This window comes from Lissotriton helveticus, chromosome 5_1 (assembly GCF_964261635.1).
Source record: "Lissotriton helveticus chromosome 5_1, aLisHel1.1, whole genome shotgun sequence".
NCBI lineage: Eukaryota > Metazoa > Chordata > Amphibia > Caudata > Salamandridae > Lissotriton > Lissotriton helveticus.
Window position 1 is genome coordinate 595,083,933 of NC_136065.1, and position 19,465 is coordinate 595,103,397.

Consider the following 19,465-nt stretch of genomic DNA (forward strand, 5'->3'; position numbering starts at 1 on the left):
GGTCTCAATAACTTTTCTCCTCTTCCGAAATGGCTCAGAAAACGCATTCATTCTGAGAAACTCCCCAAGCAGCTGCGCTGGAATGTGGCAGAAGGGGCGGAGGGGCGTTCTTGGCCTCTGTGGTGCCAACCCTCTGCTGCATATGCAGATGAGGCGACCAATCAGGGGACGGGAGGGAGGCTTTGGGAATGAAGGCAGATAGCGGATCTGCAGGCTCCGAAAGAAGGGGGGGGCAGGGGGAGGCAGCGGCCCCAGAAGAGTTTCGTAGCAGAACTTTGCAGCTATGTCTGTCCTGAGCCAATTCAGTGTGTGCGCTCCCGGAGCTCCGTGACACCGCGGGGGGAGGCCCGGAGACACCGAAAGAGGGGAGTCTGGGGGCTAGAGAGAGGTCGAACGGGCGGGGGGGCCAAGCTGAAGCGGACAGAGGGTCCAGGGGGTGGGAAGGGGGTTCACTTGTGGCCGGCCTGACTGTGCGTCAAGATGAGCCTGCTGTCAGCCATAGACAGCAGCGCCTCCGTCTACCAGCCGGCCCAGCTCCTGAACTGGGTCTACCTGTCCCTGCAGGACTCCCACCAGCAGCAGCACCAGCAGCAGCAGCAACAGCAGGGGAGCGCCTTCGACGCCTTCAGGCCCTCCCCAGGCTCCCCCCAGCACCAGGAGCTGGGCAGCTACGGCAGCGGCAAGAGCAGCCAAGACCTGGGCCCGTCCCTCAGCTCCAGCTACCTCAGCAGCTTCCTGCAGCTCCAGAGGAGTGAGGTGGGTCTCCTAACACCCCCTGCCCCCCCTTCCCTTCTGTGCCCTCTTGTGCCTACTGCGTGTACCCCGTTCCCCTGCTCTGCCCAGTTCCTTGCGCTCTGTGTCCGTCCTTTCTGTTTAAAGGTGTCCTCCGGTTTCTCCTGTCTTTCTTGCCTATCTCTTCTTTGGTTTGGGCCCCTTTTCCTATCTCTTGTTTCCCCCCCTGCCCCCACCTTCCCTTCTGTGCCCTCTCGTGCCTACTGCTTGTGCCATGTTCCCCTGCTCTGCCCAGTTCCTTGCACTCTGTGCCCTTCCCTTCTGTTTAACGGTGTCCTCCGGATTCTCCTGTCTCTCTTGCCTATCTCTTCCTTGGTTGGGCCCCTTTTCCTGTCGTCTTATCCCCCCCCTCTTTTCCGGCTTTCCTATATCTGTGTGTCCGAAATTAGGATTCTTTCCAAACTTTTCGCTGCCTGCAAACCGCTCCTGCCAGGGGCTGTGGAACACGACTCACAAATACTCTCTGTCCTGTGTGCGTGTGTCCTGGAGGGTCAGGGTGCTTGGGTGTCGCAGCGAACTGTTATTTTGTCTTTCTGACTTTGGTGGGTGTAGCGCAGGCGTGTCCTGGGAAACTTTCGGGCTGTCAGCGGGCGCTGCGCCGCCATGATGTCTGAGACACGGGATTGGTGGTCTATGGTGTGCATTTCGGAGTGGAGGGGGGGGCGAAGCTTTGCTGTGATACTTTCCGGAGACTGCTGCTGCCCAGTGCAGGGCAGGCGGTAGTCGGGGGTGTCGCTGCGCTGCCTGAGATTTACCAGCCCCTGTGACTGTATCGGACTCCGCCTGTTTTGTAGATTAGACATCGCGCGACCTCTGCAGTGACAGCCGCGTTTGCACTCCGCCTGTACTTTCCTGTGAAATACACCGCATCCCTGCTGAGTGTTTCTGGCACTGCCTCTTTAAAAGTGCAGACGTCCCGCTGAGAAGTGCTGGCACTCTGTGGCTGCCCGGCCTGGCGCAGGAGCGCTCCTTATTGGCAGCGCAGCAGCTTGCTGTGTGGTGCTGCTGGTACGTTTTCCCTTAAAAGTACAGCGCCGCAGCTGAGAGGGGCTGCTGAAGTCTGAGTGAAAAAAAATGTATTGTCAGAGATGGAGGTCTTGTGTTTTCTTGGCTGCAAAAGGCGCCGCGAGGGGTTTAACTTGTTCCCAGGAACTCTAGGCACTTCCATCGGTGTTCCACGGACCCCGCACTTCCAAGCCCCATGCCAGACTTCAGCTCTGAAGAAAGACTTTAATAACAACTGTTATGCATTTTGGAAGTCCTTTATAAGAATGAAAACTGCTCTCTAGTGGAATTGTGTACGTTCCCTGGTTCTCCAGAGCTCTCCAACCAGGTGTCAACTTTCACCAGTACAGCTATTTCAGCTAAACTGATTGAAACTCCTAAAATTGGCAGTCCCCCAGCTCGGGATTTTCCCTTTGAATGAACCACCTAAAATGTTTCAAGTTTGTACTCTGTGTTTGTACTACAACTTGGTAACTTATCTGCTTATATACAGAAAGGAGAAACATTCAGATTTCAAAGCGATACAAACGCGTGGATAATGTCATTGGGTGCTGAATTTGGGTGGAGGGAGAGATGGGGGCGCAGAATTTGTATGCAGTGACAGTGTCGCAGTATAATGCGGTCCCTCCCCAAACCCCCAAAGTGTGAAAACTAGTAGAGGGGCCTTTAGTGCTCTTTATGGAGATCCCCCGCCTGTGAAACTTGTCAGGGGAAGCTGACAAGTAAGAAAACACTTTCTCGAGATCGCCATGTGCGTCCTGAAATTGGGGGTATCGGGGTAGTGTGACTGGAAGCCCTCTGTCGCGTGCTGTGACCCTCACCCTGATCACGTGTCATGCGAAAGTCACTGCACACAGGGCCTCTCCCTCAGAGGGGGGAGGTTACTGTCAGCATAGGTAAAAGAATGTCTCCATTTTACTTGGGAGACCCCTCAAGACCGCTTTCCCTAGTTTCTGACATTCCCTCTTTCATCTTGTGGCATTCTATTAGACAAGTCGTGGCCCCAGTTACATTTTTGACCCGGGTCCTGCAAAAAACCGCATGCCTGAGGACCACTTGAAACAATTTCTCTTCTGAAACCCATTTTTCTCCCAGCTAAAGGGACGTCGTTGCCCCTTAATAAATGTACTGTTTTTAAACTCTGCCTTTACCTGCTGCGGAAAAACCCATATAACAATGTTTGTATTATGTATATAAAACTTATAACAAGCATTGGCATAGCCAATAGGTCTCGCAGTTGTTAGAGTTTGAGCCATTGGCATTGTAAATGGCACTGCCTTTTATTTGTGTTGGTTTTTAAAACGTAAATAAAAGGCATTGTCAATTACAATACCAATAGGTTTAACTCTCGCAAATGCAAGACCTATTGCATTAGTAAGTTGTTGGATGCAAAGTTACCAGACAGAAACCGCCACAACATTTCCAACAAATAATGCACTGCTAACCATGCCTCAGAAACAATCCTGCAAACCTACATTCAGAACATGCGCCGTTGTATGCATAATAACGTAAGAAGGAAAAGTGGCCGGTGGATATTGGGAGTGCATTCTCTGCTTTGGGGGTAGTTGGGTTTGGCGTCTGCATGCGGTCAGGTCGGGGTGTGCTCATGCTCGAGGGCTGCCTTCCAGTGGTGCGCATTGAAATGCAGTGCGTGCATCTGCCATCGACCGGGTGGCCCTGGGAATGAAGTCATCGCTGAGTGCAATGGGTGCACGCCCCGGGATTATTAATGGCCTCCACTCACACTGCAGGCAGGCGAGCTGGGTGCATCCGTGCAGTCCGTGCATGCCACCGAGTGGGGAGAAACATGCAGGCTCCCGACAGAGAACACTTGGGACACAGGGGTGCCACCCTAGCCCCCCCAGCACTGATAGGGGAAACATACCATGTTGTAAACATGAGGAGAGGAGAAAAGAAATGCGACACGGCGGGCAGGGGAGGGGGCTGGAGGGGGAGGTGTGCTGGGAGAGAGAGTGGGGAGGGGGCGGGTACAGGGGGCGGAGCAGGGAGAGCGGCAAAGAGGAGAAAAGAAATGCGACACGGCGGGCAGGGGAGGGGGCTTGAGGGGGGGTGTGCTGGGAGAGAGAGTGGGGAGGGGGCAGCAAGCTGAGATGCGGAAAGACGTGATAAAAAAAAAACAAGAGAAAAGCAAACTTGATTTGAGGCACTTCATCGGCAATTACTGTTCAAAACAAATTGCGACGAGAGGAAGGCAAACACTGAAGTCGTGCAAATGTTTAAAATAAACAAGACGGAGGTAAGGAAGAGAAGGGGAGGGGAGAGGAGAAATGCGACAAGACGGGCAGAGGAGGGGGCCGAGTTAGAGAGGCCTGAGGCAGAGCGCACCATATGGAGAGGGAGGGGGGTGGCAGTGGGATGGTGATTGATGGGTGGGGCAGTGCTGGGGAAGCCTTTGATGTGGCCTGGCGGCCGTGGAGAAAGTGCCCTGAAGAAATGCGACACGGCAGACAGGGGAGGGGGCGGAGCGGGGGTGTGGGAGGAGTGCGGCTGAGGGAAAAGACATCCAGGCGGCTGGGGGCATGTGCACGCGCTTTTAAGCTCAATGCACATGCGCATTGAGCTTAAAAGTCACGGGCACTGCAAGGAATCGCCACGATTCCTTGCTTCTTAGTTAAAGCTTGTTTAAGCCGCAATAGGCTCGCAAGCTCGATGCGCATGCGCATCGACAGGCGAGACCTAAAAAAATAAATAATAATAAAAAAAAATTCGGAATGCGTTGCAGCGCCAAATTTGGCAGCACCGCGCTCTGACATTTTCAAAATGCAGGGATGCACCGTATTCACAAGAATACGGTGCACCCCTGTGTTTCCCCTAGCGCAAAAAAAAACTTGCTAGTGTCAGCGCAGGCACAGTGCCGCCATGTTGCAAGGGTGCCTGTGTTGTAGAGACAACTGGTTATGTGCAAGAAGGGACTCCTTCCTGCACATAAACATTCAATAATGGCAATTTTACACTTTCTATGTGTACTGCACAATGCAGCACATTTCTCTTCGTATCGCCATTCTAACGCCTGGTATTCCATTGCATTCGTTTTTGGCGCTATCTCAGCCTTGTAAATCAAGGGCAGCTTCAAAAAGCAATGAGTGTTACTGTGGAACGCCCAAAGCAACACCCATTGCACACCCCTTTGATGCAGCGGACTGCGGCGGAAAGGGGCTTATTTACCAAGGTGGCATTCAGCCACACAAGGTGGCTTAGCGCCACCTTGTAAATATGGAAAATGGTGCTGCGCCACCAGAATGTCACACAAAATGACGCTCCAGTGGCAGTGAGGGCTTGTAAATATGCCCCCAAGTGCAGTGCCTTCTTACCATTGAGATACTGAAACCTCAACCCCACCACCTTGGTGTATAATTGAGACACAGAACCTCCTCACCCGCCTTAGAGGAATCGTCCATTCAATACTTTCCTCCTTCCTACAGCTGCTCCCCCAATTTTGTAAGAGACTTTGCCCAGACCATCCCTATTTTTTTTAATTTCGTTATTTTTTGCAGTTTTGTTTTCCTAACGCCAACCAGGCCCAAATAAACACTGAGTTGCTGAACAGCAAATGCGAATAGTTGGCCATATATATATTTATTCACACTCAAAAAACTATTAGAACATGGTAGCAACAAAACAGAGGTTACTGTTTGAACCTCTAGTAAGGTTAGGTGATTACCAGGGTACTGAACTATCGCAGAGAATGCAGCATCACGAGGGGAGGTGGCACAGGTGAGCACTAACTTGGTTGTGGCAATGGACGCATTTAGGCTGTATGCCAAGGTGTTGTGCCTATTTTCTGGTGGTGTATGGGAGCACAGCGTCGTACAGTGCTGCCGTCAAATAAAGGAACAGGTGAATAGTGGGGACTAGGCTGAGCGGATACAAGCAGTCAAGGGTTCCATACCACAAATGGAGCACTTCTGAGCAATGAAGACATCCAAGTTTGCAGGAAAGGGGTCAAGGAAAAGGAAAAAACCTGTAGGTATTGTACTGTAATTGCATTTATATAGCGCTTACTACCCCATACGAGGCGACAAAGCGCTTTTTCGGCGAGTAGCACATTGCTCCAAAACCCATAAAGGATTAGTGGTGAATTAGTATAGTGAGAATATGAACGTAATTTGAGTGGTGGATATGTTAGTCAGTTATTTGGATTGAGAAGGATAGTGGAAGGATAAAAGAGGGAAAAAGGGTTGCATTTATATAGCGCTTGCTACCCTTGATGGGTTTTTTAAGTGCTTTTTCGGAGATTAGCACGCTACTCTGGAACCCATAAAGGATTAGTAGTGAATTAGTATAGTGGAAACAGGTAGTCACTGGAAGAAGTAGCCAAGAGTGAGAGACGATAGTCGCAGAATAAAAAGGTTAGGCTAGGCCTGGTACAGAAAGCATGCAGTGATGCCACGTGTGGTTTGGGGCTAGAAGGTAGCTATGCCAGCAGTAAGTAAGGGGCATAGCAGCAGACCCCGGCCTTCGGCGGAAGAGGTGTATGTGGTGAGCTCCAGGGTAAAGGGAAGTGGGGAAAAGCTGGCAGTCAACCCAAAAGCCTTAGAAACAGTATTTGAAGCAGAGTGTGGTGAGAAGAAAGTAAACAAAGGGTTGGTGATGCCAGCAGTTACACTGTTCCCCATGAGTTGCACAGTGCACGAAAGCACACAATGGAGTCACTAGTGAAGCGCTAAGCAATACTCTTAGCTGAAAGAGTGAGGCAGAGGGCAGATTGTGTTGATGTTATAAAAAAAGGCCCAATAATTGTTCTCAGAAGATGGTGTGGAGATGTATCGGAAGAGGCTGCAGAGAGACAGGGGTTGCTAAGCAGAGTTTGGTTCATTGTGGGCCAATCTATAGTCTTTCTTGAGGTTTCCTGATCGCGGATGAAACGGTTTAAGATTAAGGCCCTCATTTCAAGTAGGCCTGTAACCTTGATTTGGAATTATAGATTGTGTACATATTTGCGGTTTGAATTTTTGTTCACATGATTTTCGGCATGTAAACTCTAACTAAGCTCAAGCTAGCAAAGAGAGAAAATTTGGATTTTGTTCAGCCTTGGAGTGGATGAAAATTTGCACTGTTAGGGCCTTATCCCACATTGCGAGGTCCGAAAGTCATAAAGGTTCAGTAATTGTACGTCTACTAATTACCACATCACCGCAAAGCATATTGTGGTTTTGCAATTACTGGACCAAATTTACAGCAGTGTTCAGCAGTAATGAGCGTCTAAGTCTTCGGAGTTAGATGTTTCTTGGCGAGCCCAATCTTAAGCGCTCTACAGAATGCGGCAAGGATAGGGGTGTATTGCGGGGGGAGCAAGTTCCCATATGTTTATGGAGCTGCCAAAACAGGGTCAGGTGAAGGTTTGTTGCTTCTTGAGTTTAGGGATCACTTGGTGCAGGTTACTTTTGCTGCAGTGAGTCCTTGGGCTTTACAAAGCAGTGAGTCAGTCAGACAAGGATTGGGCGAGCTTAAGTGGAGTTCAGTGGTGATTAGTCAGACCAGCTAGAAAACGTTGCATTCTTCTGGAACCAATGCACTGAGATTAGAGCTGCAATGGTGTTATCAGAATGAGGGGTTCTTGGAAATGGGAGTGCTGCTCAGGGGTGCCAAACATGTCTTTGTATGGCCTATAAGGGCTTTGCCCAATTCAGCCTACAAATTAGGGGTTCTAAACAACCGAGTGCAGGTCAGAGACTGTGGTTCATTATTCTATATTCCTCAATGGAGCTGGATTTGTGTGCCCTTTTGTGTGATTTTGATACCAAGTGCAAGACCTAACGGTTTTGTGAAAGTGACTAGGTTTGGAACGAGTAGTAGGTCATTAAGGGAAGACATCCCCTTCTAAATGGGTAAGTTTGATGGGGATGAGGAAAGAGTAGGAATTCTGTCTTATGCGAGCCTCTTGCAGGTGATGGTCCAGCCAGCTCTTTAGTTACCTAGGCGATGAGTGAGCTGTCACCTTGAGGCAAAGCTGCTTATCCTCAGCTTATTGGAGGATGTCAATGTGTGTGTCTCTTATTTGCTAACATTGGCGATCAATGGCTATGTTGGAGAATTGTGGTTACAGTATATTTTTTTTGTTGCAGAGTTTTATATAGCACAAACTTGACCTGAACTGAATCAGGTATCAGAGCGCTTTACTAGCACCAGTTACGCTACATGAGGACACGCGTTCATTTTAGGCACGGAGAGATTAAGTGATTTGCCCAGAATCACAGGATGTTTGGCGTCGTTACCAAGTAAAGATCTCCAGGTCCGAGGTCGAGCGCCTTAGCCGTTAGGCCAACTTTGGTTTACATTTGCACACCGTCCTGGAGAAATCATGCCGACCATTGCAGAAGGGTTCCATCTTAGCCAATCCCTGATTTCATGATGTGTAAAAGAGTTTTGGAGACCTGTGCATTGGGTGTCACCGATTGGTGCAATTGTTCAGTTAGTCCCAGTGGCGTCTTAACACTTGGGCATGCTGGGCAGTTGACCAGGGACCCCACAATCATAGGGGCCCCATGCTAATCTATTCAACATTTGTATTCCTGTGAGTGGTTGTGTAGGCAGTGCCCACTGCACTGCTTTGCCCGGGGGCCTATCATGCTGGTAAGCCGGCCCTGGTTAACCCACCTCCACTTCATGAAGAATTATGAAAGCATCACCAACATTTAAGTGCTGCAGCCCAATTTGAGCCCCAATTGGAGGTCTCATAGCAAGTTGTTTGTGATCAGGTACAAGTTCGTTTTTTTTACTATGCTCTTTCGATGTTTTTCGCGATCAATTAAACAGCACTCATAGGCTGTGAGATATTGAGGTTAGAAAGGTAATTTGATGGTTTTTGGGGGGGGGGGATGAGGGTAATCTGCACTACCTTTAACATACCAGGCAATCCTATTAAAAGCATACACGACTTGGAGCCAAAATACTCTATTTCCGTTTCTTCAGTCTGGGAACTGCCTCGCTCCCCTGTAGAAATGTTCTACCTAGACATAGGAGAGGTCTCGGTGTGCAGAACATGTACAGATCATCTTCCCCTGCTTTGTTGACCACCTTCTCATCCTGCTTCTAGATAATACCTTCCCTTTCTCTTTGTAGAGCACTCTCCCATCCACATGCATGTATAGGCCCCCATCCATGCAACTTTTTTCCCCAAACTAACCTATGTCACTTTTTCCCAACATTAAGAATTGAACGTTTTTTTTATGTAATCAATTTATGTTCTTTACTTTTTTTCTGCATCTGGGTTAGTTGTGTGTGTGTGTGTGTGTGTGTGTGTGTTGATGATTTCAAGACAAAGAAAAAACAAATGTAGCCAGGAAACTAGGCCAGTAGCGATATATGTGGTGGTAAACAGATAACATGAGAAGATGTGGGTTGGAGGAAAGGTTGGCAAAAATTGGAGCAACCTTTGGAGTAGGAGCATCCAATGATGTTCATCAGAACTTAGAGGGGAAACAGCCATCACAGCACGGGCACAACAACGCACTACCATTACAACGAAACTTTTACAACACAAGATCCATTACAACGCATGCTATTAAAGCGCATGCCATTACAACGCAGATGCTATTACAACGCATGCCATTACAACGTAAGTATGGGTAAGTATTTTATTTAATTAAAACTAATTTAATTTTAATTTAATTTACTTGCTTTTTTAATAAATGTAATTACATTTAATTGTAATTGAATTTAATATATTTTAATTTAATTTGATTTTAATTTAATTTAATTTAATTTATTTTAATTAAACCCATACACTATCCAACACTTACCCTACTATTACACCTCCCTGGAGTTAGAACAGTAATTTTAACCCCTACACTATCCAACACTTACCCTACTATTACACCCCCATGGAGTTAGAATAGTACATTTAACCCCTACACTATCCAACACTTACCCTACTATTACACCCCCCTGGAGTTAGAATAGTAATTTAAACCCCTACACTATCCAACCCTTACCCTACTATTACACTCCCCTGGCGTTAGAATAGTAAATGTCACCCCTACACTATCCAACATTTACACTACTATTACATTCCCATTAATTAAAATAAAAAAATACTTACCCATACTTACGTTGTAATGGCATGCGTTGTAATAGCATGCGTTGTAATGGATCTTGCGTTGTAAAAGTTTTGTTGTAATGGTATGCGTTGTGAATGTATGCGTTGTAACGTCATGCATCCACTTAGAGGTCTGTGACAGGAAAAGGAGGGGAAGTCTGCAAAGACTGAGTTGGAGGCTGGGCAGGATCCCGGGTGCTGCAGCTGGCAGGGCAGTGGGCACTGGGTAAGCTGCAACGAGCCAACAGGCCTTATCTGCTAACAGTGTGTGCGTGTCAGCGTAAAATAAGTTGACCCGATGACTCCATGTCATCATGGTCTCAATGTTCCAGTCCAAGGATTCGCCATAACATTGTGTTCGGTTTGTTTAGTCACACTGGTGTCATTCAGAATAATCAGAAGTACAACCCTGACCAACAGCTGCCGCAATTCATCATGCGATGATACAAACAGTATCTTATTAAGAACATTAAATTTGTGGCACAGAAGGTGTCTCGCTTCATGTGTAGTTTTGTTGGCCCGTTAGTCCTCGTTTTTTTGTTGTTGTGTTTTTTTACCAACACACAAGGAATGATGGGATCTCTTTACACGTCAATGTGTAATTTAAAATGCAAATACTACAAGTGAGAGCATGCTTGGTACAGTTGACTGAAAATCCAGAATGTGAAAAAGTCACCACCGTGATATAGGGCCACTTGATATATATGCTGTAAAATCAATCCTGGATCATGTCTGATAGTATTTATTTTGAGCATTTAAATTAGCTCTCTTGTTCCCAAGCTACTTACACAATTGAGATTGCCGTCTCCTGTGGGCATTAATTGTTGATAACGGCCGCTTTCAAGGTCACCAGCATGACTTAAGACCACTTGATATAGTTGCTGTGGAATAGCTCTTACTGTTTCGCATTGTGTAGGTAATCAGTGTGTTTCCAACCCTCCAATCTCACACCCCACACATGCACACACTGTCCCCACTTCCTGGCACTTAACTCAACTCAGGAAGGTTTGGAATGCAGGCGAGCATCGGTAGGGAATGCCCCCATTCTAGGCCTTTTGCTAATAAATAATCATACCCAACTTTAAGTATTGGCATCCACCTTAGAAGAATGAAAGTCCGGATGCTAACCTTTGAGTAGGAAATGACCAGGTAGGTCTCGGCTGCAGCCACTGAGCCTTTATACCAGCTTCCTGCTTGCTGAACACAGCCACACTACTTGCTAAAACCTCTCACATTGCACTCTGGGAAAAAATACTCATGCATTGGCTGCCTACTGCACATGGCCAATGGCACCAGTTTATTCATTATTTATTTATTTAAAAGTTTTATATAGAGCTAGCTAGACACCTTAGTCGGACTATTTTTGGTCAACAGTGCTATGAATGCTGAGGACTGTAAATGTGAATGTAAGTGTCTTGTAAAGCGCACTGCTGCCCTGAGGCGTCATGGCGCTGTAGACCACTGAGGAACCCGTCCTGGCTATCCCTGTGAGATGGTCCCTACTGGGTATCTCCAAGGTGAAACCAGGCATCCCCGGCGAATGTGGGGGGCCGTTGTAGAGATGAGGCAAGCTAATGCCCAGAGTTGCCGAGTGTGATCCCTGGTTAGAGTAGGCACCGAGGCGAGAATTATCGAGTCCGCTGACCCTGGTCCATAACCCTGCCGCATCAGGAATTGAACCCTGGTCCCGGGCCATTCTCTGCTTCCGGGTCTGCCTCCTCTAACCAGTGAGCCACACCACTCCACTCCAAGACTGTGGCTTATCCTTGTTTGTTTACAAACAAGCATGGGCTATCAAGTTTCCTCAATCATGCACTATTTTCTTAAAGGGGCCGTCCGGCGATGATGCCACCGTAGATCTCAAAAGCCCGGCTGACATCCTCAAACCATCAACATTCCAGAATGCTCTTTGTTAGAAATGCAGGACTGGGCAAAGAGAACCGTTTTTTATTTCTCTACAAAGGGTGGCCCATTTAAGGCATTGTGGGCTAAAGCCATGAGGCATGACATGGGGTCACTTAGCAGCTGTGCCTGTCTCTGTACCCCCTAGACAGATTCAAATAGAAATCCAAGGTCTATCCGAGTTATGGATCCTCCTGTGAACACAAACTTGAAATTGAATTGTTATTTTAACGGTTGTAGTGGTACAAAGGCACCCGCTTTTTAGTCTCCATTGTTCCAAGTTGGGGGCCTCAGATTACCAACTTCCCTCCACAGTTCTGGTATTGACTCCTATCCGATAAAGTATAGGAAGTAGTGGTCCCAGTACAGTTGTATTTCAAAAATAGTTTCAAAAACAATATCAAAGAACAAATAACAGAAAGAATTACTTTGTGCTAGTGTGTTCACTTGCCTCACTACCTCACTCAAGTCACTTTCCTCCACCCCACCCAGTTGGGCACACCAACGCTTTTTATTCGAATATTGTATATAAATTGTTTTGTTTACACTGATACTTGCCAGGTGCTAAGTGTGAATAAACAACACTCTAGCACGAAGTAATTCTTTTTGTTATTTCTTCTTTGATATTGTTTTTGAAACTATTTTTGAAATACAACTGTACTGGGACCACTACTTCCTATACTGTTTCACACCCAGGTCCCAGTAATTTTGGGGTTACCCTTCTTTATATTGTCCTATCCGATACAAGCATTGTCTTTTTTGTATCTGGCGTAAATTAGAATTGTTTTAAAAAATATATATATTTGTGTGTTTCTGCATGGAACATGGTAGGCTAAACTTGAACTATGACTGATATGTGTCTGTGCAGCAATTTTAACTGTGACCTCATGGGTTCCAAAATAGCAACCAAGGGTGAAAACAGAGGCGGCTAAGTTTTGTCGTGGTCTGCATTGGTAGAACTTCGCTTAGGATGTTTCATGCTCCTTTGTGCAAGTTTGTATCCAGGAGCCTCAGAAACTAAGGAATGTGTATCATGGTCCTCTGTAGTGGTTGTTCAATGGCTGATTCGTTGTGGTTATATGGAGGCAAATCAATGGTTTTGTGCAATTGGTTATGGGAGCAACTTCAGTTCATCTGGTGCCGTCTTGGCGGCTGAGTCTTCACCATGTCGTGTTGTGTTGTTTTCTCTTTCACATACTTGAGTGTTTTGTGGCAATTCCTAATTGGTATTTGGGCTGGGTTTCTAGGGCTTGGCAAGGCTGACATGCCCCTCCGATGCCGAACCCAGGGTTGCGTTTGCGAGTTGGCCAGACTCACCATTTTCTTTGGTATTTTAATTTGTTGATGGTGTGTTTGTACATATTTTCCATCCTCCTTGGGCTGGGCTTACTGTTTGTTTTGTGCTCGGTGCCAGCTGGCGAGTAGCAGCACATGTCTAGGCCTTTCGGTGGTGTATAAAAGTTTTGGAGTGCTTAGAGGCACTGTTGCAAGTTCAGAGTCCTAGGCTCCTTGAGCCCCTGGGGCTAATGAGTTATTGTTTCAAGATCCATATGCTATGAAAGGAAGATGGTTTGATGGCCCTATGCACAGGCCTTGGTTTGATCAGTCTCCTGCATTTTGCATGAATTTTCATTAGGTCTGGGTTTGACAGAAACGACTGTCAAACAGACACATTGCTAACAATAAACATAGAGTGGGCTTTGGGCCCACCGCTTTCAATTATTGGTTTTCTTTTACCTTCCTCTTTCAGTCATTGGTGCAAGACTTTGTCAAACACGTCTTGGTTTAGCATATTGTAGTATTCATCTTTCACGTAATGCTATTGGATGCTTTGATGTATCCTTCCACTTCCACTGAAGTGTTCCCTATGAACTTCATGAGGGACTACTATACAAATATAACCCTTTCTATCCACTCCTCGTGGCGCTATTTTGTGTGTTTTATTCTAATGCGCTAATGCTACATGCATGTTCACATTAAAGCCAGAGCGATTGGCTTTGCTAATGCTTGTTATGTTTTTTTAGTGGTAAGTGAGGTTTTTATGGTGGGGAATAACAATCGAAGGGACACTTGAGACAGAGACTCCAATCCCCTTTCTATGCTGGATTTATTTGAGCATTACAGAATATTCCACTTAAAAACCCACAAAAAAAACCCTCATCATTGGCATCTCCCGGACCCTTCCACCCCTTGCTGACCCATGTCAGGAAGGCATGCATTGGTAGTCGTTTCCTCACATGTCTTGAATCCAAACTCTGGCCCTTCCTTCCGGTGTCCCTGAAATCCACTTCCTGTCCTACTACCTTCAGGGAAAATCTCAAGACATGTCTCTTTCAGTAGTTTCGCACATTCTATTCACTCCACAATATGGTTACCTCCCCCTTATTTCACTTAGGACTCCAGCTGGGTGTTTGTAACGTTTTCCAAACTCCTTAACACAACTTAGCAAAATAGCTGCTAGAAACTTCTCTCTGCAGAGGACTTTTGTATGCAGGGTCTGTGTTCTAACTCGAACCAGTGAATCATGTAAATGCGGCAGGCACAACACACTGGATTATTTACTGATTCTTGTAGCTTCAGACTTACTCTATCTCCTGCTACTTGAATCAGCCCTTCTACAAAATCTGTCAATCCTTGTATTTTTATTTAAACATAAAGTGAGCTCGAAAGGAGTTTCCATAAAGTGTAGCTGCACTGCTGTAAAATTATTTGTTCCCATAGTCCACAGATGACATAACAAGTATTGCCAAAGCCAAAAACTCTGGTTTAAACTGAAAGTGTCTCTTCATTGTTGGGTAGTGCGTGCTGTATTGTGGAAGGGTGGATGCAAGAATAATTCAATGGGGCGGATGGAAGGATACTCCCACCACGCACTTGGTCACTCGTCCTTGCACCCATGCATCCATTTCTCCACCCACTGACTTGTTCTTGCATTTACTGACTCTTCTATCTACAATACTACAGACTTATTCAACAGTCTATGAAGAGGCACTTTCACCAACAGGCCAGACCTACTGGCCTTGCCAATCCATGACTAGTTAGAGAAGTGAGGTAGACGGAAAAGTGTGGCAAATGCTTCGGATGGAAACATTTCTCCATTTTAACACAAAATGGGTGCTTTTAAAGCACCTTTCTTCACAAGTTATCACCAGTGCTGCTCACATGCACTACTTTATCGTGCTTCTGCCTTGAAGGAATTAACAGCCAGATTCATCAAGCCAAAATCGGCTCGCAAAGGGCCAGATTCTGAGAATCTGGCCCTTTGCGACCGCTATTTTTGCATTTGGGATTCATCATCCCAAATGCAAAAATCGCAATTCCATAAATCGCTAAATTGCGAATTATTGCATTTAAGGAATCTCAATTTGAGATTCCTTAAATGCAATTCATGAACCATTTTAAAATTGCGAATTCGCAATCTGGGGCCGCTATTTACCGCGAAGTCTAACTACGTGGTAAATAGCGAAAACTTAGAAAAATGCACTTTAGTGCATTTTTCTAAGTTGTATGTTACACACATGTGCGCAACACCAGTGTACATTACCATTTCAGCGGTGCTACAGGGTGTCCTTTGAACACCCTGGCACCCTTGAAATCGCTTCCTTATTTGCGATTCGCTAATTGCTAATCGCAAATAAGGAATGACTCCCCATTCATTCCTATGGGCCTAAGGCCCATAGGAATGAATGGGACAGCCATTCCTTATTTGCGATTAGCAATTAGCGATTCGCAAATAAGGAAGCAGTAGAAATCGCAAAAAATATTGCGATTTCTACATGCATCCCGTTTTGAGAGTCTTTAATAGCGATTCCTTAAAAATCGCTATTAAAGACTCGCAAAACAGGACTTTGATGAATCTGGGGGTAAGTCACCACCAAAGTGATTTTTTTTTCTTTTAAATTGGTCAAAACTGAGAGACGGAAGTAAGAAACCTAAAGTCAGTTGCATCCGTTTGTTGTGCACTAGTTAAAGTGCTACATCACACGAAACGAAAACGATGTGCACGGAGTGATTAGTATGTGTCCTGCAAAAGCCTAGGCAAAAGTGATTTGGCACTACAGCCTGGAAATAATTAACAAATATTTTAACTCGAAAGGTATGCTGCGCCGCGTCGCCAGAACAAGATTAGATTTGAGGACTATGTGATGTGTGTGTGGTGTTTTTTTTTATTTTTGTTTGGTTACTGCCTCGAAGGCGTCTTTCCGGTACACTTTCGGCGTTACCGTTGCTCTTCCTGAATGAAGTCACTGTGTGCTGTCGAGATTTGAAGAGCAGTTCTTGCAAGCAAAAGTTGGCATTCTGCGCGTCCGTAGCACGAGGATGTGACTGGCATGCTAACCTCGAGAACCACAGAGCTCCCTCCCAAGCTAACCAAGATGGCTGCCTCCGGACGGCTTCCTCCACAATGGCCCTTTCAGATAAGCAGCTGTTTGAGGTATACAGCTGTTTGTGGCCCAAAGGCCCATTGTACGTTTCAGGAAGCAAAGGTTGAGATATCTGCTGGTCGCCAAAGGAGCAAGAAAGGTTTGGGTTGTCAAGTGTTGCCAACTGAACTGATAACATCCAGATTATGCACATTTACCTCCACTTTAAAGCATTTTCAAGAACAACATAGCACACAAAATAATAGCGGCTTATTTTTTTTAAATGTAATGCGTAAATCTTTGTGGACATTGAGGTATTCTGGTGACGCGATGATAAAGCACACAGCCAATAGGCTGAATGGTTTTCAGATGCAATCAAAAGCCTAAGGTGTCTTTGTTGGCCATATACACGGTACCCATTTTGAAGTTTTTTCTATTTCATATAAAATGTCTAGATTTAATATTGTCCGAATCTATAATTTGAAGATTAATTTTTTTAAGCAAAATAATGGCAATATAATATAAGTGGAGAAGTGTGGCACAATGGTTAGAGCGGCAGACCCTGATGCAGAGGTCTAGCCTGGGACTAGGATTCAATTCCCCGCCTCGGCAGGTCTTGGCCTCAAAATTCCACAGACCTGATAATTCTCGCCTTGGTGCCTATTCCAATCATAGAGTCCCACTCTTCAACTCTGGGCAATAGCTTGCTTAATCTCCACAACGGCCCCCACAACGCTAAGGATGCCTGGCCTCCACCTTGGGGGGGCCCAGGAGTGGACACCTGACAGGGAAAGCCAGGGTGGGTTCCACAGTGGCATTCGTACAAGCGCCTTGAGACCCTTGCGGGTGAGTAGTGCGCTATACAAGTATCAATTTACAATTTTATAATTCACTTGTAAAACACAAACCACTGTTTGTTTGCTTTAACACTGTTTTAAAAAGGTCACAAATGTATCATGTGGGTGAACGGCATCCATACATGTATTTGAAGACCATAGTTGGTCCCTGGGTTATTCCACTCCAGCTCCCCTTTGTCAAATGTAGGCTTTTTGAAATTGTGTACATTTGTTGCCCCCACCTCCATCACTACATTTGCTGCTCAGAGAAGATGTTGCAAATTCATGAAGGATTATTTCTCTTCCTGGGCATTTTCACTATTAATGTCTTTATTTTAATTCAATTCTCTCCCAATCAAGGGTGATTTTCTTTCTAGCAGAGCCCACCCCACGCTCTTCCTGGTTTGTATTGGGACCCTTGACCCTGTTTCCAGGCAGGTCGCGCCCCATGCCACACAGCTCCACCTGTCTGTGCCCGTGTTCCTGCCCTCGCTGCTGCCGTGAGTTCGAGCCGTCAGCACGCTGTGTCCACTAGATATGTCCACTCGCTCTGTCCCTTTTCTAATCGCCTGCTTCTGCTTGGCTGCTGTTCTCTACTTTTTTGTCTGCCTTTATCAGCTGTTTCCATACTTTCACTTGGCTTTCTGCCTCTCCCCTCTTTTTCTGTAACTCTCTCTTTTTTTCAGTATTGCCCTACCCACCGCTGTGGCCCCTCCGGCCCAGCCCCCTCGCACGCCCATTCATCTCCAGCCTCCCAGCAGCTCCTCCCTCCCACCTCCCCTTCTTAATGGTGGCCGCGCCACTGCCGCGCCAAAGGCGTGCCTAAGACAAGCCCGTCTGCGCCCGTCTGTGCCTGGACCGCGCCCAGCGCCAGACCCCCTGGCCCCTGCGAGCGCCACAACACCAAACGCCGAAACGCGCCAACATCCTCCAACACCGGCCGTCCAGGCCACCCCGAAGCTCACCCACGGACCCTTCTATTGCCGTGGCTGCAGCTTTACCAGCCACCAAACACCGGCACGGCCCGCCCCTCCCACCTGGGCAGGTCACAACCATTTCAGATGCATACTACTCAACACCCGCTCCATCCACAGGCACACCATCGAACTCTGATACCTACTCAACACATCCTCCCCGGACGTAGCCTTCCTGGCGGAGACCTGGATAAACCCCTCCTCGGCACCCGACATTGCCATAGCCATCACGGACGGCTACAAGATCACTCATAGGGACCACACTAACAAAACAGGAGGAGGAATCACCATTGTCCAAAGGAATACCCTCAGAATCTCAACCTGCGCCGAAGACACTCTCAGCACTGCCGAACACCTGCACTTCCAGATCCACATCGATCCCAACACCACCCTCAGAGGAACTCTCGTCTACAGACCCCGATGACCCCGAACACAGTTCAGCAACTCCATCACCGACGTCGTCAGTACGGACGCCCTTGCATTCACAGACTACATCCTCCTCGGAGACCTGAACTTCCACATCGAGAACGCCATCGACAGCAACTCCACCACCTTGCTCGACAACCTCGCTAACCTCGGACTCAAACAGCTCGTCACGACACCCACCCACTCCACCGGACACACCTCGACCCCATCTTTTCCTCCAGCAATCACGTCACCTTCAGCCACACCACCGAACTCCACTGGACCGACCACCACTGCGTCCACTTCTCTTTCGAGAAACACACCACGCACGACCACCTGCAATAAATCCCCCACCGCAGCAGGAACAAGGTCTCCAAAGACCAGCTAATCACCACCCTCATGCCGAGCCCCACCAACTGACCCCACCGACACAGCCGCCTGCAACTTCAGGCAATGGATTGATGACTGCGCCAATACTCTCGCCCCGATCAAGAAACCCTCAAACATACACACCGACAGAAGGGCCATCTGGTTCACCACAGACCTCCAAGCATCCAAGTAGATTTGCCGAAGACTCGAAAAGAAGTGGTGCCACGAACAGACACCGGACAACCACGTTGCCCTCAAGAACGCCAGCCACAAGCACCACCATCTCATTTGAACCACCAAAAGGACCTCCTTCAAGGAACGCATCAACAACAATGCGCACAACAGCAAAGAGCTCTTCAACATCGTGAAAGAACTCGCCAACCCCAGCTCCAGCTTTGACACTCCGCCGTCGCAAGACCTCTACGATTCCCTAGCCACCTTCTTCCACCACAAGATCGCAGACATCCACGACAGCTTCAACACCCAGACCCCCCAGACAGCCGCCAAAACTTCAAACCCTCCACCCCCCAACCATACCGGCCTCTTGCTCACCTGGAACCACACCAACGACGATGACACCATCAAAATCATGAACACCATTCACTCTGGCTCACCATCAGACCCCTGCCCTCACCACATCTTCAACAAAGCAAGCTCCATCATAGCACCCCAACTCCGGAAGATCATTAACAGCTCCTACGAGACCGCCACCTTCCTGGAGAGCTGGAAACATATCAAGATCAACGCCCTACTCAAGAA

The 19,465-nt window shown here is 47.2% G+C and overlaps 1 protein-coding gene across 1 annotated transcript in view; it reads left to right on the forward strand.

The window, feature by feature from the left end:
• Positions 1-267: 267 nt before the first annotated feature.
• ZCCHC24 (zinc finger CCHC-type containing 24) overlaps positions 268-19,465 on the forward strand; it is a 291,935-nt gene continuing 272,737 nt past the window's right edge. The window contains exon 1 of the mRNA XM_078642951.1: positions 268-756. Within this exon, the coding sequence (XP_078499077.1) occupies positions 481-756 (276 nt within the window). The 5' untranslated portion in view covers positions 268-480. The remainder of the gene's footprint in view (positions 757-19,465) is intronic.